The sequence below is a fragment of the Lampetra planeri genome, chromosome 16, assembly GCF_965212315.1.
Source record: "Lampetra planeri chromosome 16, kcLamPlan1.2.h2, whole genome shotgun sequence".
Classification (NCBI taxonomy): domain Eukaryota; kingdom Metazoa; phylum Chordata; class Hyperoartia; order Petromyzontiformes; family Petromyzontidae; genus Lampetra; species Lampetra planeri.
The window spans coordinates 8,758,394-8,782,243 of record NC_136122.1 but is presented as its reverse complement, the minus strand read 5'-3'; the positions used below and the strand labels follow the sequence as shown (position 1 = coordinate 8,782,243).

Below are 23,850 nucleotides of genomic sequence, written 5' to 3'. Positions count from 1 at the left end.
TCATGGGGCGAAAAGACACAATGCGGGAGTTTACGACGGCGTAGGCTTTTGCGGCTGTGCTGTTCCGCTCTCTCCGATGTGTTTTTTAGGGTTGTGCCGCGTGTTGTTGTTCAGTGACAACGCCGGAGTTCACGTCTGCTGCCCCGAGTCTTTGAGCTCGCTGCCTGGGTGTGGTCGTTTTTTGTCTTCTTGTTTGGCACTGCGTGCATGTAGGAGGAGATCCGGCCACAGTTCGAGGCTAAGTACTCACAGAAGGAACGTCTCAACGCCATCTCGGGGAAGCCGGAGCCATACCAGTCCTTTCACGACAAGTGCAGCAGACTGGTGGTTTCTGCCTCTGGCATCTTCCTCATGGTACGATATAATACAATGTGGATTGAGCATCATCGACGTCGTCATCAGCCAATATCAATCCACTTCTGGATGAAGGCCTCCCCCTCCCTCCCCCCCAAGCTGACGCCATCGTTCATGATCTTGCGATGTAGTATTGCGCCTCGCACCTGCACGCGAGCTAATTTCGTCGCTCCACCCACTCGGTGGATGGCCTCTGGGTTTCATCCCATTCCTTGGCCGCCACTCCCATCATTATTCTTGACCAACGGCACATCCGATTAACACGGTTGGTGACGTGCGGCGCGAACGAAGTTCAACATACATACGCACGTGATCCCTTTTAGCGTCGTGTCCTGCCCAAGCCCTACTTTGACTAACAGTCTGAATTATTGTACTAACTTGTGAATGTTCTCAAATCAATGTGTTCCCTCTCTGTTTCTTGCATGCATTTGTTTTGCATGCTTTATTCACGCAGTTTTAAATTTTTGTAAAAATGTATACGTGTTTGTGAACCGCATGTCATAGCAGGCAGTACGTGGTGCTTCAAAACTATGTTCTGAAGGCACATGTGCACTTCAGAAGAACCGTATACAGAAACAGTGAGCATATGTATTTTGAAGATCGCAGGGAAAGTCAGTTGCTATTGGCAGAGGAGAAGAGGAAGTTCTTGAGGCCGGACTTGAACATTGACAGGGAGTCAAAGGCATTGATGTCCGAGTGAAGGCAGTTCTAGATTCTGGGGATAACCGTGGATAAATCTGTGTATGTGTCTATGTTGAACTTCGCACCATATGTAGCCAACCGTGTTAATCGTAGGTGCGGGGTGGAAGGACATCAAACGAAACACATTTTGGAGAATTCACCCTCCTCACAATTCAAAGGCGATGACCTCGCAGGCCTGCCTCTTGCCACCTTCACTTGCGAGGTGTTCGGTTGAGCTCAGCAGCTCAAAGCAACAGGCCCGTGAGTTTACATCCCAGCCAGGGTGAACTCGGCCCTTCACCGCAGAGGTCGCAAACGGGTTTTGATTCCTTACCAGTACCCGTACCCGGCCGCACCAGGGTTGCAAATGGCTACCCGTACCCGGCGGGGTACGGGTACCCGGCCGGGTACGGGTACCCGGCCGGGTACAGGTACCCGTTCCCTACCCGTACCCGTACCCTACCCGAAATGAGTGACAAACGGTTACTCTCGAGTGACTCACGGCCTACCCGTACCCGTACCCGTACCCGGCCGGGTACGGGTAGCCGGGTAGGGTACGGGTATCGGGTACCCGGTTGCGACCTCTGCTTCACCGTCAACGCTGGTGTTGGTAAAGTTAGCACTGCCCCGGTGAGCAGGCTGGTCTCCACCATATGAATGTGGAATTTCCAATCACTAGCTCGGGATCACCAATCTATTTGAGCACCAGTAACAAAATTAGAAATGATGATCAGCAACATTTGTGCATATTATTATTACTGTCATGATAATGCTACTACACCTATGGCAGTTGAATAAAATAACGTGCATAATGAATGATTCACACATTAATTAACATGCATCAATATAACATTTTTAAAAATGCAACTATTAACGCTTAACACTGCCTTATAACTAACAGAAACGTGCTTCAGCATTTGCTTTCAGAAGCTGTCCTCTGTATATTTATTTCAGATTTATACTGGTAGGAACGAAGTGGACCAGACCACCAATAGATTATATCGTCCGTCCGTCCGTCCGTCCGTCCGTCCGTGTATCAACATCGACCCCTACTGCAAACACTTGGCAGGACCCTACAAAAACCTTTTGACTCAGTGGGGCTTTCCTGGCTTAACAAGTGTAATAATACATTATGTTTATATTATTTGGTTATTCGTTCCTACCAGCCCACCCCGCAGGGTCCTGTTATTTCCACTTGCGGCCCTCCCACCAGTATCCCCGCATGTTTGATAAGTCATCAGCTACTCGGCCGTGTTAATGACGAGTGTGATTAGTTGTTTTTCATTCATGATTTGTGCATCGGTGCGGTCTTTAAATATGTTTTTTTTTTTTTTATTAAAGGAGGTACCAGTTATGTAGAGTTGGGGTTTTTATTGTACGGGGACGCCTCTACTTACAAACGAGTTAGGTTCCAGAGGTCTCTTCGTAAGTCGATTTGTTCGTAAGTCCCAACTTTACTCTGTCGATTCCAAACATGTTGTACGGCATGTACACTAAACACGGGGAATGGCTTTAAAAGTTGTATATTCTCCTGTAGATGTAGATGCCACTGGTTCTTCTTACTACCACCCTCAACACTTTCAACACTCTCACGCTTATGAGACATGAGGGGGGTTGATAATGTTCGTGAAAAGTACAAAGAGAGCGTCGTAGTGAACCGCACAGCGACAACACAACAACAGATAATGGTGGCGGTCCAGGCAGAAATGCCGGGAATGCTGGGTAATGACAACGAACGACCACCGCCATCTATTGCGCGGCAGTTGAACTCACGACTCTCGATCCGAACAGGCAACTGGACAAACGAACAGGTGTGTTCGTATCTATAAAACTTCGTAAGTTGAATGTTCGTAAGTAGATGAGTCCCTGAATCTGGTCGTTGACTGACCCCTGCTGGTGATATTCCACCAGATAACATTTAAACCCCTTGATGCATGCTGCAGTCACAGGCTACTGCAATTTCGCCGGCTCCAGAGGTTTTGTGACTGCATCTAGCGATTTTTTCGGGGGCTTTACCTCGCAACAGAATTAGATCAAAGCAAACTGTGACAATTCTGGTGACTTTCTGCGAGAAGGTAAATTGCCCAGTGGGTTGACATCATGACTTTTGAAGGATTATCTAGTGACACCTTCGGGACTTTTCGAGGTTCGCTTTTAGGAGTTTGGAAACGCTGACAAGCAGCCAGTCTCCTGCTCTAACGACGTGAGATTCTGTCTCCAGTTGGTTGGCGCCATCTCCTCAAAGTAAAAGAAAAAAAAATCCGCACGCTGTGATGTCGGTGATTTGCTTTCACTTGCAAGTTATTGTCACAACAAAGAGGCATCCGACAATGCGGTATTCAGCATGTCACCAGGCTTGTTTATGTTCTCCGTGTGAAGGCACGTGGGTGCAGGGAGTGTTTTACATGGAGCAACCGATTCGCTCGAGTTTACTGGACAAGCATTTGTGTGTTTCAAATTCGCTCTCGATATCATCTCTCGTTTTTGCAAAATATAATACAGCCTCTATTTGGAAGTAATTCTCTGCCGCAAATAAATAAATTAGTGTAATTTATAACCACAATGAAGAGATGTCCTGGTGCATGTTATCGCACCTTAATAAATATCGATTGTTAATATGTATTTTTGCACTATTTTTGTAACCTGAGTGCACTGTAAATTCGTAGTGGCGATGCGCAGAGCTCTCCGATCGCTTTTCAAGGAGTGCCCCGCGTTGTTGGGTGACGTTTTATTCCCTCCACATGCTGGGAACTTCTTCAGGGGCCGAATAAAAGCTCCCGGCACGTGGAACAATACAAACCGTCGTGCCAAACAACACGTGTGGAGAGCTACGTGCGGCAACCGCGATGATAAACCTGCGCTGTAGGAGGACGACGACGACGATGAAACACGACGATGATAATGACGACGAGTGATTTTCTCGGACGTGATTTGGACCTGCAGATCTGCCTGGTGATTGTTGCTGTGTTCGGCGTGGTCGTGTATCGGGTCGTCATGCTGAGCGTCTTCACGACATCCGAGTTGGTGTTTGTGCGCAGCTACTCGCAGTTCTTCACCGCCGGGACAGGCGTCTGCATCAATTTCGTGATCATCATGCTCCTCAACATGGTGGGTTCTGTGCACGTACATGGGTGTTTGGGGGGGGGGGGGGCGATCCTGCCACAGCGGTGTAAAGGTCAGCACACTGCACTTGCAATCCAGAGGTCGCCGATTTGATTCCATCTGCTGTTATGGCTGCTGAAACGATTGAGCAGGATTTTTCTTTTTATAATCTCCGCCTCTGTTCACCGAGCAGTATGAATGGGTCCACCACGGTTGATGGGCTCGTTGCGTGTGGAGGGGTAAAGTGGAGGTGTACCACTCAGTATGGAGGAGCACGCCAGACACTCTCCAGTTGAGACCCTTCTGCCAGCGGTGGAGTGAGCAAGCAATTGCAGGGCTGCACCTTCACCTTTTACATCGCCCCTAATGGGTTTAGTGAGAGCATCAAGGGCCTCCATTGTAAAATCATAAACACAAATCTCTTCTGAGCCCGGCCTCATCATAAAACGTCATCCATCATCATCATCGTCGTTAGCCATGTGGAGAGATCGATAGATGAGCACCGCCTGCTATGACTGCATCCATTTGCGATAAGTTGTTGTTGCAGAAGCAAGCGAGTTAAAAAAAAAATTAACCCGTAAAAACAAAGTTTTTCACTATAAATCCTTTATATGCGTGGCGGCTTGAGTCCTCTCGTCCTCTGGCTTGAGATGGCTGCCACCTATGGGTCATATGATTGCCTGCCACCATTAAGCAATTGGTAATTAAATATAAAAAAAAAAATCCTAAAAAGTGTAAAGTTATGGAAAAAAATTTCACGAAAATAAATTGTCACGCACAACGAGTCTGTGTGCAAAATGTCAGCTCGATTGGATCACGGGAAGTGTCGATAAAAAACGACGGAAAGATTTGCACGGTCGTAAGTGCACAGGCAAGCAAGTGAACTTAATATAAAGGATTTAAAAAGGTATTCTGTATTAATCATTTTTTACATTAATATGTTTCGGTTGTGGAACGAATCATCTGAGTTTCCATGATTTCTTCTGGGGAAATTCGCTTTGAAGTCATAATCGTAATTAATTTATTTTTGGCAACTCCGTCCCACCGCGCACATAAACGCCGCGACCCACCTGGCGCGGATCGTTCTGTTGTCGTGTCCAAGCGCAGCGGCGAGGACGAATGCGCAGAAGAAACAAAACTTCGAAACTTTGATTAGCGCATCGTGTAGAGCTCGTCGAGCGAAACAGATCGCCGCGTCGTTCGCCTTCAACAGACGTAAACTGACGTCGCAACGCAGTTTATGCGCGTGCGGGGGCCTTATGGGACCCCGGGGTCCCGCCATGAGGTTCAGATAACTAACACAATGAGGGGGGGGGGGTAGAGAGGGGACAGGGTGGGAAACCAGGGGGGGGGGGGGACCATGGAATTTTAACAAAGGTTGCTGCTGCGCCAGAGGTCGCAACCGGGTACCCGATACCCGTACCCTACCCGATACCCGGCTACCCGTACCCGACCCTGGTGCGGCCGGGTACGGGTAGACCGTGAGTCACTGGTGAGTAACTGTTTGTCACTCATTTCCCAACGTCTTGTCTCTTCTCACAATTCAAGTTCCTAGAATCAACCCACCCGCGCCTGCAACATGGATTCATCCCAGAGGTCGCAATCGGGTACCTGATTGCGACCTCTGGGATGAAGCCCGTACCCGACCCTGGTGTGGCCGGGTACGGGTAAGGAATCAAACCCCGTTTGCGACCTCTGTGCTGCACCACCTGCTGCTGCCCCACACCTGTGCAGTGGGTCACGTGGACACTCGGCAGCCTCACGTGGGTGCGATTGCCACGTCAAATATTCCAATGAAAATGCGCCGTTCTTTGTTTTCATTTAAAACGGTTGACGGCTCACTGTTCGTTTTTTTGTTGTTGTTGCAGATTTATGAAAAAGTCGCTGTGTTCCTCACGAACCTAGGTATGATGGCTGTACATCATTTTGTTAGGCTTAGAGTGACTATAAAAGCAATCACTTTAAAGACCATGCACTTAAACTCATTTGTCTGCACTGTGGAGTTTACCAAATGTAAATTCCTGCCTGTTTGTGATAATATATGGCGAGTCACGATTATTTGGAGCGTGACATCTTGTGTGATGGGGCTTTTTGAAGCCCTCTTTGCATAAAATAGGAACGTGATTTTTTGAATTACAGTAAAATCTCGGTTATCTGTTGGTCGATTATCCATACTGCAGATTATCCTTGCATGCGATAAGATAAATAAAATATCTTAACACGTGCTAGTATCATTCATAGCTGCTCCTCCATCATCGAGGGTCAAGTGATGCATTTGTGGTCTTACCCACGTGAACACAAACACGTCGGCAAGACAACCAATTACTTTAAGAAAGGTTTTTTTTAAAAGGGGGCTGCACATTTCATTCCTTCACTGCCATCCTGCGTAGTTGAAACAAAAGCAACGATGGCTTTATATACTTTTTAACGTTGATAATTTAAAACAATCTAGAAATGTGTGGGCACCTGGGGTACAGCCAACGCAGTTGTTGTGGTGAAGGTCAGGATGCCCCGAACATGTCTAGATGTGGCTCAAAGACACCCGCAGGTGTTGAACAACAATCATGGTATTTTTTACTTTTTTTTTCTCTCCCTTCACCCGTGTGAAATGAATGCTGATCATGTCGTGTGTATGTTGAACTTTTTTGCGCAACCGTACCTAGCCAACCCGTGCTAATCGGAGGTGCGGGGAAGGACAACAATCTAAAGATAAAAAGCAATTTTAAAGAAATTAGCTTTTTACTATTTTTGGTTCTTTCTGTAAAGTCACGTAGATAAAAAAACAAAAATAAAATAAAATAATTATAAAATAAAAATGTCAGTTTAAAAAAAAAAAAATTATGCATTGAAAATAATAAAAGCAAAAAACCACGATAAAAATAATAAAGTAAAATTAAATAAAAATTCAATCTAGATTTAAAATATGTATGCTGACGACCTAACCTTTAAATACACAGTACTGTGCAAACAGTCGGCTCAGGAGCAAGTATTTGTGTAGATTTAATATAATTATAGTGCAGAGAAACCGGAGTATGTGTTAGGTGAACGTGGCTGATCCTAGCTGTAACCTAAACAATTATTATTATTTGAGTTTACCTAGGAAAGCCTCACTGACTCTCAAGACACTTTTTCAGCAAGGTCCTTCCACGTTTTCGCAGTCGGGTGGTGTAATCCCATTTGAGTAATTTGCGGGCCATTTTGCCAATCACCGGGAACCATCCGCTGAAGAGAAGAGTCCCAACCTCCAGAGTTGCGGCTGTGTGGGCACAAGAGGTCCTCGTGCCGTGCAAGTCGCGCGCGTGACATTCTTTGTGTTCTGGATGTCGTGTCGTGAACGTCGCCGCAGAGCAATGCCGCACGGAGGCAGAGTGGGAAAACAGCTTCACGCTCAAGATGTTCCTCTTTCAATTCGTCAACCTCAACAGCTCCATCTTCTACGTCGCCTTCTTTCTCGGGAGGTAGGTAGGCCGCTCCTTCGGGAAGGACCGTCGGTCGCTCTGCGCGTTCGTAATCGACAAAAGAAACGTTCACACTCCGCCGCGCTTTCGCTTCGACAGAAATTACTCGGCACAACGCGGAGGCAACGCAAACTTTACCCCTCACCATATGCAGTACTGGGCTGTGGCCAATTCATCCAGCATGCGTCAGATCTCGGAAGTTAACCAGGGTTGAGCCTGCATTCTTATTGGATGTTATAGGTTGCTGCGGTACTATGCTGTGGGCTGCAGAGGGCAGTGCCGCAAAATCTATTGTTCTCTACTACATCTATGATCCTTATTCAATAGTGTGATTGACACAAGGACTCTGCGTGGAGGGTTCTTTCTCACTTACTTTGTAATTTTTTGCCAACTAAATAAAAATCCGTCTCTCAGCACCGAGGCATGGAGTGAATGCTTCCACTCCGAGAAACGCAGTGACGCGTTTAACAATACAACTCGTTCATTGTGTTATAGGTCTTCGTCTGATATCCCTTAAGGGTCTATCTTACACACATCTATGGATTGCTTTCTCTTCAGCTGTGCAGTTGAGTGATTTGCAATAGGCACACAGTATATATATGTGTGTGTAAATGTTGTGGATTTGCTCTCCAACACACCGGTGTGCTGTACTAGTGACGAATTGGCATGTTGTGTTTACGTGACAAACCTTACTAGTTGGCTGCGTCGGGTGGTGGCGAGTTTTAACGAAACATTTATATATTTACGCGATCTAACTCAACATTCCTCTAATATGCAAGCTTAGTGTGTGCATTTTGACTTTTGACATTTGGTCCGTGGCTTCTTGTAACAGAAAACCTCGATAACCACACCATGCCTGTCTCTCTGCTTCCAACAGATTTACCGGTCACCCTGGGAAATATGAAAAACTCTTTCATATTTGGAGGTTGGAAGAAGTAAGGAATTTTCAATCGACGAACGACATTTAAAGCAATAATAAATAATCCTGACTAGGGTGGTATATAATACCTGTACAGGATATTTTTTAAAATGAAACCAACATAAATGCATAAGCATGTGTGCACACATCACAAGAGGTATTTGTTACAGTGCGTTACATACTTGTAATGCCAAAATAACACGTGTCTGATGAAAAATATCAATTCTGTAAGCACATATAACATATGAGGAATGTCAGTCACAACAAAATTAACACCTTAATTGTATTACACCTGCGATTTTCGTGGCATATCAAGAGACAAAAAAAAATTAACCCGTAAAAACTAAGTTTTTCACTATAAATCCTTTATATGCGTGGCGGCTAGAGTCCTCTCGTCCTCTGGCTTGAGATGGCTGCCACCTATGGGTCAGATGATTGCCTGCCACCATTAAGCAATTGGTAATTAAATATAAAAAAAAAAATTCTAAAAAGTGTAAAGTTATGGAAAATGTTTTTCACGAAAATAAATTGTCACGCACAACGAGTCTGTGTGCAAAATGTCAGCTCGATTGGATCACGGGAAGTGGGTTAAAAAACGACCGAAAGATTTGCACGGTCGTAAGCGCGCAAGCAAGCAAGCAAGTGAACTTAATATAAAGGATTTAAAAATGCCCGTTTGGAACACTGCATCACCCCTTGTGTTAGAGAACAGTCTGCGGAAGCGGGTGTCACAGAACCTCCTCCGAGTTCCCTTCAAGTGAAATGTCTATCACCACACCCTCACTTTCCTCGGCATCCTGCTACAGAAAGAAATGTTGGTCGCATTCCAATCAAACTGGTATTTTGTTTTCCGCGCCTCTGAGTTGCGGCCACTACGTCTGCAAATTTGCGCGCGTTACAAATTGAACTATTATTATTATTATATCTCAGAGCTGGAATTTATCCAAATGAAATGAATGAAAATCTACGTGATTGGGTTTCTTTGTGCAGTAATTTCTTGGCTGTCTGAGACTATTTGAGAACCCAGTTTAATCACTGATGGCTGCAACCTGGATTCCAATTTAAGAATATCAGTTGGTCAGTTCAATGTTTTGACCTCTGAGCCACTCGGCCGCTGCGAACTTAATTGTGAGTCCAGACATGAATATCACGCAAAGTGTAGAGAGGTCTATTGTGATCAAATACAAAACTGGCAAATGTCCCATTGCATGTCGCATCCATAAGATAACAAGGCAAGGTAACGCACAGCGTGTTGTCAATCGACTGTTGGCTTAATTCCTCCCCACGCTGCGTCACACCTCACCGCACTGCTCAACGCGGGTTAGAGAAGTTGGGTGGCGACCCCAAATCAATTAATACGTCACTCAGTACCGATATTGACCGCGGTTGGGATTCAAACTCAGGTTTCCGAGGTTCACAGTGGAGCGCCCTGACCGCGTCGCCACCGCTTCCACCGATGGAGGGCACATTCCCATCATCGCACTGCCCTCGCGCTCGGTCTGGCAGCAGAGGCGTAGCTAGGGGGGGGGAAGGGGGGTACATATGTTCCCGGGCGCCAAGGTAAAGGGGCGCCAAAATTAGGCTTACAACGTTACATTATAACTTATTGCGGCGGGCGCGGCAGCCTGAAACTACTGCACAAATCTACACCTCAACCTTAAAGTTTATATATCCCGCCACGCACAGCCTACATGTCATGTAATTACATTTTGGTATGTGATTAAACGGGGGGAGGGGGGGGGCGACAATTTGATAGCACGTCCCCGCGCGCAAAATATCCTAGCTACGCCGCTGTCTGGCAGACACGTGTCATCTTATCCGCTGACGCTAACCCTTTTCTTACGTGTTGCCCTGTGCAGTGCCACCCCAGCGGCTGCCTCATCGACCTGTGCATGCAGATGGGAATCATAATGGTCCTGAAGCAAACGTGGAACAACTTCATGGAGCTCGGATTCCCGTAAGCCACCGCTGCTCATGTTCTGTCGCGACTACCAAGGTTCCGGTTTCTGTGAACGTCACTCCGCTGATCTCTCCACCCACATTGAGGACCCGGTCGACCAGATTGACCGCTGCAGTTCACATCACTTCTCTTTCTACTCCTTCCTTTGTAATGTTCGCCTTTTGAATTTCCTCGCGTCGTCTCTTTCCCAAAGTCCCCGTAACCTTTCTTGATTGAATGAACATGTTAGTTATTGTCTATTTAGTAGCTGACGACCACTCGTTCTTTTTTGGGTCTTTGCTCAGCAATTCATTTATCAAGCGGCTCCATTATTGTTGAACCGGCTGAAAACCCATTGAGACTAATTGAGTTTTTTAATGGGGCGACCTTGATTACAATATCAGATATGGGAACACATGAGTGGCATACATTTAATGAAATTTAAAAGGTAAATATATATATTATTGGTTTCTTTACCGAAAGAACCAAGAATATGAATCCCTGCAGTCACGAAAGTTTTAAATCAAACAGTAAATAATATAATTTGAGCAAGGCTAATAGCTCTCTAGCGCTCCCTCTAGTGGTGGCCTTTCCATCAGCAAAGTAATTGCAGCTGTACACTTTTATCAGTTATTGCCATTTATGCAGAAACACCAACAAAAATCAAAACCCGAATCATTAGCACTGTTTTGAAGCTTTCGTGACTGCAAGGATTCATACTCTTAGTTTTTTCGGTAAAGTCACATAGGTAAAAAATGAAATTAAAAATTAATAAAAATAAAATAATGAAATTTAAAATAAATTAAAATATTTTTTTTTACATACATTAGCACTGTGTTACAATAAAGAAATTCATAGTATGTTGTTGTTTCAGGCAGTGGCCTTTCAGATGTCGTCTGTAACCGTGTCATCACAAGGAACAGAGATTTGTGTAGACTCTCTCGGATCTGGGTAGTAGGGAAACGTAACAAATCTATTCCTTGTGAGTAATCCTGAATCGTGTTTTTCAACACGAAGCAGTGTTCAATATTTCAAGCCTTGATACTGTTCATTGCTGATGGGGTGGCCAAGCCACCTTTTGCTTGAATGTGGTGTTAGGGAACGCTGCGAGAAACTACAATAGACGTGAAGAAACTTTACTTGCCGGTGTTTATTCTGTATGCACCTCCGATTAGCACGATTGGCTACATACGGTGCAACATAATCATATTCTTAGGTTTTTTCGGTAAAGTCACGTAGGTAAAAATTTTAAATTAATAAAAGTAAAATAAAATAAAAATAAAAATCACGACGTTTCGGAGGCAACACAAGCTTCCGTCTTCAGGTGGAACCGTCACAGCCACGACAGCTGTATCAAGTAAATGAGAGATTACAAGAGCTACCACTCTGTATATATAATGGTTGTACGCACAATAAAATGTAGATATTTACAGCATTTCAGTGCAGCAGCATCTCAAGGTACCGTGCGGAATCATTGGGAATATTTGTTTCGTAGAGAGAGAGAGGAAGCGATCGGCAGTGATTAAATGGAAGGCCCTGAGTCTGGGACCTAAACAGGGGCAGGGGAGTTGACAGCGCATGTTGCAGGGAGAGTGCCGTTCCAGATTAAAGGGTGGTGGGGGGGGGCAGAGGGGTAATGAGCAGCATCCCACATGCAACACTAAACTACAATCAAACAGGAGATGCGTTACGACGACCCCATCGTAAGTCGAAAATATCGTAAGTCGAAGATGGCCTAGCCTACCCATGAGTCATAAAGAATCGTGATAATTTAGCAAAACAGAGCAATTTACAGTACCGTGCTGTATAAACTATATACGGTACGTATTTATTAATTGCAATACTGTATTGCACAGTAAAATTTAAAGTAAAAAACAAGGTAAATTCTTAGCCTACCTGTATGAACTGCAATTTAATAGAAAGTTTTTTCAGGAAACAATCTTATCTGCTATAAAAACTTTTAACATGCATTGAACGTATCGTATCGTGGTGGGGGGGGGGGGGGGGTGGCAGCAGAGGGGTAATGAGCAATATCCCACTAAGTATCAAGTGATTTGTTCATGCTCTTTGGTTCTTTCAGTAAAGTCACGTAGTTAGAAATAAACTAACTACGTGACTTTACCGAAAAAAGCAAAGAGTATGGATTCCTGCAGTCACGAAAGCTTCAAATCTTCAAATCAAGATTGATTTGTTCATGCAGCACTAAACTACAATCGAACAGGAGAGGCCAATTTATCACCATCTATGGTACGCAACTTTAGGTATCTGATTAATATAGAATTATAGAGCGAATATTACGTCCAATCCACTGCTGAACGAGGGTGTTCACACACCTCTGCGGGTCATGAGGGTTTGTTTGACCATACTTCACCACGCTGGTCAATAATGTTTTAACCGGTATTTATTTTACACACACGAGGGGATAATGAGATGAATTGTTTCTGGCCAAGAATTTATCTCGTGATGATATTACAATGAGTAAAAGCGATCTGCTTTACCAACAAATTTCAATCCTGAGCAAAAATGGGACAGATATGAACAACTGTAATACATGTTTTAACACAAAGCTATACTAATACTCAGAATCAGCTTTGTTTCAGCTGATCTTGATTGGTCATATGCACAAGGTTTCCTTGATAACCTGAAGCAATCTCTAGCATCAATGCTGACTGCTGGGTCAATAATGATTTCCATGCTATTGGGGCCACAGGTGGCCTTAATGATGCCCTGTTGGCTGAATTGTTCAGTCAGAATATATTGATTTCTCTTGCTAAAAAAAAATCATGAGCGCTGACACAGACACTGTAAATGCATTCCTGCGATGGAGTATCATTCTTATTTCCAATCGCTTAGGGCATTATTTTTGTTTCACAAAAATTAGAAATAATGATGGCCATTTATATTCTCATGTTATCACCGTCGATGTTGTGTTTTACTTAAATCTTATGTTACCGAGGCAGTCATTCATTACACGTAGCATGACACTTTATTTAATTTTTCCTTATTTTTTTATTGTGTTGTTGTGATACAAAGACAAAGATTCCCCATATAGTCATACAGTCTGTTTTGGCAACTATTTGTGAAGGCCAGCATTATGTACGATGGTATGGGTGGCCAACACCACGCCTGGCCACCTTTGTCTCCCCAGTTCTGATGTTTTCACACTGCACCAGGTACCCATTTTACATATGTATGTTGAACTTCTTTCGCACCGTACGTAGCCAACCGCGGGGAAGGACAACAAACTAAACACTAAAAGCAGTTCTAAAGAAATAAAAATGATTGAGTCAGCCTAGTAAAGGTCCCGTGCCATTTCAAATATCTCTCACTACCGATGTCAGCCATGGGCTGGGAATCAAACTCGGGCTGTCAAGTTCTTGGTTCTTTCGGTAAAGTCACGTAGAAGGGAAGTAATAAAATAATAAAAATAAAACATAATAAAATTATTCTCACGACGTTTCTTCACCTGATGACGGCTGCTTGCGTTGTGGCCGAAACGTCGTGAGAATTATTTTATTATGTTTTATTTTTATTATTTTATTACTTCCCTTCTACGTGACTTTACCGAAAGAACCAAGAAGATGAATCCCTGCAGTCACGAAAGAAGCTTTAAATCGAAATCGGGCTGTCAAGTTCAGAGTACAGCGTACTAACCACTCTCCCCTACTCTTTGTCCACCCCTACCCACACGCACGCACGCACACGTGGGTAAAGGCTCCTCCAGAACTGGTGGGCAAAGAAGAAGCTGCAGCATGAGATGGAGACGACAGAGGATGACATGGCGCTGCTGCCTCAGTGGGAGCAGGACTACAGCCTGCAGCAGATCAACACCTACGGCCTCTTTGACGAATACCTGGAGATGAGTGAGTCTTTAGAGTGTCCATCGCTCAAGGGGGATGCATCAATAGATCGCCGCTGGCGTTAGCCGCGGAGTGGAATCGAGCTAAGCTGCATCGGATTTTTCACGCAGTTTGCTAACCACGGTGTGTTAACATAAGCACCCGGGAAACAAAGACTGAAACTATTTTAAACTATTTATTGCTTTTTTTACCAGGTAAGGCTCACTGAGCTATACAGCTCTTGCGAAAGCGAACTGGTCACAAATGATAGCTGAACGAAGTGGCCTATCATCTCGAAATGTATCGCAGCCAAATACCCTAAAAGACTATTTCTAAATGTGGAGGGAAAAACCGGAGGACCCGGAGAAAAATCCACCCGACCACGGGGAGAAAGAACATGGAAACTCCAAATATGCAGGCGTCAGGGTCGCGATCGAACCCACGACCTCCTGTATACCAGGCGAGGTAGTTAACATCTCCACCACCGTGGCACCAAGACGGCGGGTGTGGAGCTTGCCTCACTACGCTCATCCCGCACCTCCGATTAGCACGGTTGGCTTCGTGCGGTCAGAATTCAGTTCGACATGCGTGGATACATCCCTGCAGTCCTATAACGTTGAACAGTCTATAAAACCACTGCCGTTGTGTGCTTCTTGTGCCGGGCGCAGTCTTGCAGTTTGGCTTCACCACCATCTTCGTGGCGGCTTTCCCCCTGGCGCCGTTGCTCGCTCTGCTCAACAACATCATCGAGATCCGTCTGGACGCGTACAAGTTCGTCACGCAGTGGAGGCGCTCGCTGGCTTGCCGCGCCAAGGACATTGGTGAGCGCGCTCGTACTCGCGGATTGTTTTGACAGCGCATTCTATTCCTCGCTTTCCCACAATGTTATCCCGCTTGTACAATCGAGCGCCATGTCATGAGATGAAGCATCCATTCAGAGCTATCGTCAAACTAAAATAAAGTGAAACGTGAATTTTACCAGGCTACAGCCCACTGAGCTAGATAGCTATTTTTCAGAAGTGACCTGGCCACAAATGATAGCTCAGTAAAGTGGCTTATCATGTGGACATTTATAGCAGCCAAATACTGGAAATGCATGTTTCTAAATGTGGTGGGAAAAACTGGAGGACGCGACTATAGGGAGAACTTGCAAACTCCAAATATACTGTACATGCATCAGGGTCAGGATCGAATCCACGACCTGCTGCATGCCAGGCGAGGTAATTAACACCTCATATTGTTATGGAAGTCATTATTGACCCAGAAATCGGCAGAAGAGTGCAGCCCTTTATATTAGAGGACAGGCCAGAGAAGTGGATATCACAGATATACCTCTGAGATCATTTCAAGTGACCTCTGATCCATAACGATCATAACGATCCCACGTCATCTATCAATACGAACACACGGGCATGGAAATAGCCATAAGCTACTCAAAGTAATTCCCCGCGTCTTCCTATCCCCTCCACTTGACATGCACTGGTAGTAGTAGTGGTAATAATAAGAAATAAATATAATGGATATGCAGGGTTTGTCCTCGGGGGTATCTTAATTATATGAATTATTGTGAGCCGCCCATCGAGATGACATCACATGGTGCTTGGCGTCATAGGGGAAGCGAAGTGCACCCACGGTGTGTGAAGTAACGTTAAATTATTACGTTATGTAAATTATCTCAGAAATCTGATTAAAGATGCGAAAGTTGTCTTCATGAATCCAAGACTTGGAAAGCTGACGTTTTTTTTAACATCCAAATTGAATCTCTGATTTCTTTATATATGTATATGCTGTGCACACGTGTGTTGCAATTCCCACTGTGACGTGAATGGTAGAGTGTGCATAATCTTGTCTGCACTCGTGGTGTTACTGTGGGGTGGGGAGGGTGCGTGCACAGCATCGGCTGTGACCTCGCCTCTTTTTTTGTCAACGATTGTTTTTATTGTTGTTCAAGAGCCAAGCGTACAGAAGGAATCACAGAAAAAAGGCGGCTGTGACTTGCCCTCTTAACGTGTGTGTGCGTGTATGCGGGGAGCGGTAGCGTAGCGGTTTGCACGCTGCGCTACGAACCCAGTGACCCGAGTTTAATTCCCACTCACAGCCAACACCAGTGACAATTATCTGAACCGGTTCTGGGCCTCCCCTAGGTCGACTCAACATCAAATGAGTACCTGGTGCGGTGTGTGTAAACATCGCCACTGGGGAGACAAAGGCGGCCGGGCGTGGTCCTGGCCACCCAGCCCCTTACGTGCCGTGCCGGCCTTCGGAGGTGCTCGCTAAATGCACTTGCCCAAACAGTCTGTCAAGGCTATACGGGGTGGGCGGGTGTCTTTGTCATTGCGCTCCGACGCACGCACCTGACATATCGTCCTCGCGCGCAGGGGTTTGGTACGGCATATTGGAGGGCATCGGAGTCGTCTCCGTCATCACCAACGCGTTCGTCATCGCCGTGACGTCCGACTTCATCCCGCGTCTCGTCTACTTCTACCAATATGGGCCCTGCGCACGCATGACGGAGTCAGAGAGAGAGTAAGCGGTGCCACCGGGCGGACCAAGATTCTCATTGGCAGTGGGGGGGGAGTGTTGGAATGTTATTATTTGGACATAATACAAGCGCGTGCGCCTTGTATAATAAAACTAGAATTATACTCAAATTTTCGATTTAAAGCTTTCGTGACTGCAGGGATTCATCTTCTTGGTTCTTTCGGTAAAGTCACGTGGAAGGGAAGTAATAAAATAATACAAATAAAACATAATAAAATAATTCTCACGACGTTTCGGCCACAACGCAAGCAGCCGTCCTCAGGTGAAGACCAGGTCTGTCGGGGAGACAGCGTCTGAATGAAACACCACCACGCTTGGAGCGTATATTTACCTCACCTGAGGACGGCTGCTTGCGTTGTGGCCGAAACGTCGTGAGAATTATTTTATTATGTATTTATTTGTATTATTTTATTACTTCCCTTCTACGTGACTTTACCGAAAGAACCAAGAAGATGTTGGATTGTTATTATTTGGACATAATACAAGCGCGTGCGCCTTGTATAATAAAACTAGAATTATACTCGAAAGTCAAATTAAGACTTCCTGCCCAAATAAAACTAAACTTTGTTTCATTCTAACAGATAAGGCCCACCGAGCTGTGGAGCTCTTTTGCAGAAACGACCTGGCCATAAATGATTGCTCAATGAAATGGCTCATCAGGTGGGAATTGCGATCAGCCAAATACTCTGAACGTGTTAAGTTGATGCTAAATGTGGAAGGAAAAACTGGAGGACCTGGAGGGAAATCCACGCGACCACGAGGGGCGAACTTGCCAACGCCCAATATACAGGCCTTCGGGTCGGGATCGAACCTACAACCGTCTGTATACCAGGCGAGGTAGTGAACATTTCGTCACCGTGGCGCCCATTGTGGCAGTACTCATCTCACATGTATAGCCCTGAGCCAGTGGTGGAAGTTCCACATTCCTCTGGCAGGGGTGCAAGTCTACACAAAGGACAATCACTGTTGACTTTCCAGCAAAAGGGATGATGGGCAGTCAGCCCCAGACCAGGGTTTGAACTCGCAACATCCCCATTGCAAGCTGTTCTCCCAATCACTGAGCCACCTGGCCCAATTATATTTAATTTCACATTTTTAGAGAACAATATGTAATTGAACAACTGTTTTGTACACCAGGCAACCCAATTATGAGTACATTATTATTATTATTTGTGCAGTCTATAAAATATAAATGGGTTTTTTTTTTGTCTACGTTCCTAAATACTACGTATAAAAATAATCAATGCATTTGGTCCGAAGAACAAGATGTGAAAATACTGGATAATTATAACTTCATTAATTATCTGGGATAAATGTTAAGGCAAAGGTGTAGCCCTGCAAGTGCTTGCTCACGTTACTCATGGCGGAAGCACGCGAGGCTATTTCGGCCTACTTTTACACGCTGGTCAGGTGTCTTGGAAGAGGTGGGAGAACCCGCAGTTATACACTTGCACATGGAACCTGCCGGATCACAAGCTGTGGGATAAATGTATCCCGGTGGTTAATTACGTGATGTGGCCTATTACATAGCAGTGTTCAGCTCTCTATAGGGGAAGGAATCATAAGTGGCAGTATGCATGGTGGGTCAAGCCTGGTAGGCGAGGAATCCTTGCTTGATTTCACCTGCCTTGAATGTGTGCCTTGATGCTTTTGATATTTAAGGATGGATTGTGCTGACGAACAAGCTCTGCTTTTATTGCATGCCCTTATAAACAACAACAACAACGGCTTGCCCTGCGGCTTTTCTGACACACCGGTCCAGATGCAAGCACTAACCTTCATGCCTCCTGAGAACGAATTCTGAGATCGGTACCCGTAATTCAAAACTCAAATCAATTTTCGCAATCCTGAAGGTATCCTTTCATAGATAATTTCGTCGACTTGGCAACAGACACGATAATCGTTTAAATTGCGTGAGGCAGATGCAAAAATTAATTGTGCTGGATATATAAATACATTATTCGGTGGACATGCAATGATTAAAATGAATCATTATTTAAAATAGCCTAATCAAATTGTGAATGTAATAATCGAGCATTTACCATTCATCCCCAAAAAATGATATGCAAGCTATATGCTGATAAGGTGTTGGAAACTTTTAGAAATAAAATTGAGCAAGTACAATAAGCGAAAAAAATGCAGCAATTAATTGCATCACAGGATTAGTAGGGTTCTGGCAAAGGTGCAGCCTTGTAATTGCTTGCTCACGCCACTGCTGTATGAAGGGCTTTCAAAAAAGGATGCTCTAGAGATCCCCTCTGGAGGGAATTTGGCCTACTTGTATACTGTACACTGGCCAGATGTCTTGGGAAAAGGAGGGAAAGGACTATCCCAACTTTACCCCACCCAACGTGACCTGCCGATCGATCAACTGTACTGTACCCGTTCATTCTGTTCTGTACCCGTTCATTCTGTTCGGTGGACGGTGCAAAGAAAATTGCCCAACATTGTTTCAATTGCCATGCCAGGAGATCGAACCAGCGACCTCTCAATTACCGATCCAGTGAGTACTAACAATCACACCCACGGCCAAACCAAGTTTGAAGGAGATGGTGTATTTCATAGACCAATTTGGCAGTAGGAGGTGGTGGGCGTGGCCGGGATATTGCACATTTTGTTCGTAGGTACATGAACAAAAGTAATGCTTTTTTGTATGTCATACTTGACCCTGAGCTAGTGAAAACATGCGTTTTTTCTGTCTTAATTCATACAGTTGCCTGGAGGGCTATGTTAACAGCAGCCTTTCGGTGTTCAACGTCAGTGATTTTGAACCCACCGGGAATCCGTTGTCATCTCGATCGGACAAGAAGGACGGGCCACTAATTTGCAGGTATCAATGTGAAACGCACGCACGTGCACACCCACACAGAGATCCTCCTGTGCAGCCCTGGCACAAATTGCCTGGAGCAAGTGCTGGCAGTGAGCAGAGATTGTTATTGGTAAGGATTATCATTATTATTATGGGAGTGGTACACGGTGTGTAAGGATGCATTGATCAATCTAACAATATTGATTCTTACGCTGGCGATAGATGAGGGGCGAAAGTTAAAGGTGCAGCACTGCAATTGCTTGTTCATCTGACTGCTGGCAGAAAGGCCATTGACGAGTGGAGGCCCAGAACCGGTTCAGATATTCGCCCCCCGATTTTGGCGGTGAACAAAAATCAAGCACAGGTCGCCGAGTTTGTACCACAACATGCCAAGCACTACCCCACCACTCCCCACTCGGACTGATGTACACACTCACATGAATGCATCTACCATCACTTCACTGCAAAACACTTAGCTGCACACTGTCAGTTACCCCCGCCCCCCCCCCCCATTAATGTATAATACACCATGGGTCCTATTCACAAATGCACTCTTCGTTGGATGAGCTCAGTGCATATATGAACACCCCATTTACAAAGCTTGGATTCAGAAAGCCTACGGTGATGTTCATATTAAGCTTTGTTAGGGATCATTCATAAGTGATATACTCAATCCTTGCAATCTGTCTTAATTGGTGCATGTTGGTTTAATATTCGTTTAGACGAAAGTGGACACCCTTAACTTATGCCAGTCATTTTGCAAACAGCTGCAGCTGCCATGCATCATCAAATAAGCACCGTTGACATTCCACGATGACACGTGACAAAATGCAACCGAGAACTTTTGTTAAACCTAGCACTTATTGTCAAATTATAAAATGCTACCGCATGTGTTTTTTCGGTCATGCTGTACAGCTCTCTGGTGTGTGTTCGGGTTGCACCGGATGTTCTTTGTGGCACGATGTTCGACGTTTCGCTCCACACGCTTGGGGCGCTCCTTCTGAAAGTGAACTTCAGTTCCTGAATCCGAGCTTCAAGTTTGGCACGTGGAGCGAAACGTCGGACATCGTGCCGAAACAACACGTGCTACAGCCCCAAACTCCCATCGGTGACCTGTTCAATGCGGAAAATTTCAGCTTTAATAATAAAGTGTCCTTTAACTGTCACACCCTCCCGCCAGATACCGCGACTACAGAGAGGCCCCAAGCACAAACAGGGAGGAGCCCTACAAGTTCACGCTACAGTTCTGGCACGTGCTGGCCGCCCGACTGGCTTTCATCATCGTGTTTGAGGTACAGACGGCCAGCGGCTTCATGGGAGTTGTTTTGGCTGGAAGTGGCCAGTTTTTAGCGCGCTCTGGTTAGAAGGCGCAGCTCACAAGTCAGAAGGTTGCGGCTTCAAGTCTCGGTCAGGACTTGGCGATAATAAAAACAAACGGAGTTATTGTTTGATTGCGGTCGCTTGCTCGGGACGCCTGTTGATAAACAACTCGATTACGATCATCATATTACACTGATTTATTCGAATATGTTTCAATTATCATCATCATCATATTGATGTTTTTAATTATGTTTGTTCATCATTCTGCTTTTAACCTGAAACTCAAAAGCACACATAATATAGATGTTGGGTTGGATCGCGTAAATATAAATGTGTCATTAAACCCACCACCACCCGACACAGCCGATTAGTAAGGTTTGTCACGTAAATAAAACATGTCCATTAGTTACTAGTTCAGCACACCGGTGTGTTGGAGAGTAAACCCACAACATTTACAATTTGAGTATCGTGACGTTTCGCTGATAATTACAACCAGCCTCATCAGGCCACTCTGGCCGATGAACGAGTAACGAATTGGCACGTTTTGTTTTACGTGACACACCGGATGGTGGCGGGCTTATAACGACACATTTATATTTACGCGGTCTAGCCAAAGAATCTCTGTTACGGATAATATTAATTCGCGAAAGCCTCCGCGTTAAGAAAAAGCAAACGGCAGCCTTCAGGTGTTCGCGGAAACCGAAAGCGCCGCCGAAGCCGCCGTCTGTACGGCGAACTTTAACGCTGCCGACTGTCCCCTTGCGCCTTGGTTGACAGCACCTGGTGTACTTCATCAAGCTCATCATCGCCTACATGATCCCGGACATCCCCAAGGGGCTGAAGGAGCGCATGCACCGCGAGAAGTTCCTCGTGCAGGAGATGGTGCACGAGGCCGACCTCGACGCCTTGCGCAAGGAGCGCAAGAAGACCGGCCGTTTCTTCCATGAGTGGCCCTGAGGGCTTGGCTGCCCATGCCACCGTTGAACTACTAAGAACACCCCTCCTCCCTACACCCCCCCCCCCCCCCATGTGTCCACTCGCACCTGAACATATAAGAGCGTCTTTTTGTGACCTGGTTCATTAAAAAGAAGCACTTTTGTCTTTCGAATTTATTTATTTCCCATCTGAGACAAAGTATCCGTTCGGATATCTCGCAGTGCAACCCTTCGTGTTAGAAAATCGCCCATGGAAGTAGATATTACAGAGCTACCTCTGAGATCCCTTTTAGTGACTTCTGGTTCACACAGTAGTGGGAAACATCTTCATACCCACTCTGCATATGAGAGTTAATGTCCGTCACGTGAATCAAACTGATATAAAACCTCTATTATGGATGATATATCATTCTTAGAGCTGGAATTTAAGCCAAACTAAACGCAGAACCAAATTCAAGTAATCGGTTGGAGTTTTTTTTTGTTTGTGTGCAGTCATCGGCGAGGGGGCCTGAGACCGTTGATCAAGGGCGGCTGCACGAATTCAAACGCAGGGGTCTGATCGGTGACAATTGGGCGCTCTGACCTCGGAGCCACCCGACTCCAAAAAAAGGCGGCAACCGTGGGGTGGTTTCTTTTTGCCGGAGATGCTCCCACGTGGAAAAAATGGCGCGTGAGGGTTATGACTGAACAAAAATACAGCAGACAAAAAGAAGAGCAAAGCTTGAAGTAGTGAGAATGGATGATCATGTCGACTGGACGTCTGTGGAAAAGAGCTTTATAGCTCATCGGATTCCTCCAGTCTAAATAATAAGATTTGATTTGAAACTGCCCTGGAAATCAAAACATCACTGATGTGCCAGCGGTAATCTCAACGCACTAATAACATTCATGTAAATGTTCTACAGCGCTTTCCACAAATATGCTTAAGATTGTTTAAGATTGTCATCCTCTACAAGGCACTTGGGGTGGTAAAACTCAGGGTGGAACTATTCACCCCACTGGCGAATTCAATTGATTGTCCGCGATTCAGGCTCGCAAATTCATGAATTGTTTTTTTTATCATCGTGGTGAATAGTAGCATCTCTAGTTGCTGCAGGGGTGCCATGAACACGTGACATGTAACACATACAAATCAGAATACGTTGATTCTTACGTGTGTGATTCGATTAATATATTGTAAACTAAAGAATACATATTGATCGATGCACCACTCCAACACAAGTAATAATAATGTCTGGCATATATACTATGTATAGCAGGGGGAGAGGAATGATATTTATTGGAATTTGTTGGGACGTATTTAATATGACTCAAGATGAAACGTACTTTGTACTTTCTGTCTCTTCTTCACATATCGTCTTCATACATTAAAATATAATCCAATGCATGATATCTCATCCTGTTCCAAATGGCTATGTTTCAAAGCCTGTTTCTTTACCATTATATCTCATTCTCACGAAATACAACTCTTTCCAACGCAGCGATTCACTTCAAATCAATATTTTCTATTGCTGGAATCCTATTCAATTTCACAGCATTCTATTCAACTAGATTCAGATTCATTTCAGCCTATGTTATGCCCTTTAATTCCAACTGAAGTGTGGTCATTCATACAAATTATTAGTCGTTCCATGTAAAATTTCTGTACCATATCTCAGGATTATAAGGTGCACTTATTTCCCTTCTGTATTTTACAGAAAACGGGGTGGTGCGTCTTATATTCTGGTAGGTGTGCATTAGTAACCAAATACGTATAACTTTATTGACTTTGGGTATACGTTTGGAGGGAGGTGCGGCTTTCTTAGAATCTGAGGAATACGGTCAAATATACCCATCAGTCCCGTTTCTGTCCAATTTGTTTTCAATACATTTTTCACAATTGAGCAATATCCAACTCACACTGTTTCAACGTACTCATGCCCGATCCACGCATTGCCCATTAACGTTTCCTGC

General features: G+C 44.9%; 1 protein-coding gene across 3 annotated transcripts in view; it reads left to right on the top strand.

The window, feature by feature from the left end:
* The window catches only part of ANO4 (anoctamin 4), a 167,258-nt gene extending 145,177 nt beyond the window's left edge, over positions 1 to 22,081 (top strand). For 2 of the 3 annotated variants that reach the window (XM_078601491.1, XM_078601493.1), the window contains 12 exons: positions 214 to 354; positions 3,979 to 4,143; positions 6,006 to 6,042; positions 7,484 to 7,595; positions 8,473 to 8,530; positions 10,374 to 10,471; positions 14,168 to 14,316; positions 14,961 to 15,113; positions 16,671 to 16,818; positions 19,547 to 19,663; positions 20,823 to 20,934; positions 21,740 to 22,081. In XM_078601491.1, the coding sequence (XP_078457617.1) occupies positions 214 to 354; positions 3,979 to 4,143; positions 6,006 to 6,042; positions 7,484 to 7,595; positions 8,473 to 8,530; positions 10,374 to 10,471; positions 14,168 to 14,316; positions 14,961 to 15,113; positions 16,671 to 16,818; positions 19,547 to 19,663; positions 20,823 to 20,934; positions 21,740 to 21,919 (1,470 nt within the window). In that variant the 3' untranslated portion in view covers positions 21,920 to 22,081. Of the gene's footprint in view, positions 1 to 213; positions 355 to 3,978; positions 4,144 to 6,005; positions 6,043 to 7,483; positions 7,596 to 8,472; positions 8,531 to 10,373; positions 10,472 to 14,167; positions 14,317 to 14,960; positions 15,114 to 16,670; positions 16,819 to 19,546; positions 19,664 to 20,822; positions 20,935 to 21,739 lie in introns of those variants that run through there. The other variant, XM_078601492.1, reaches the window with a different exon arrangement.
* The last annotated feature ends 1,769 nt before the right edge of the window (positions 22,082 to 23,850 follow it).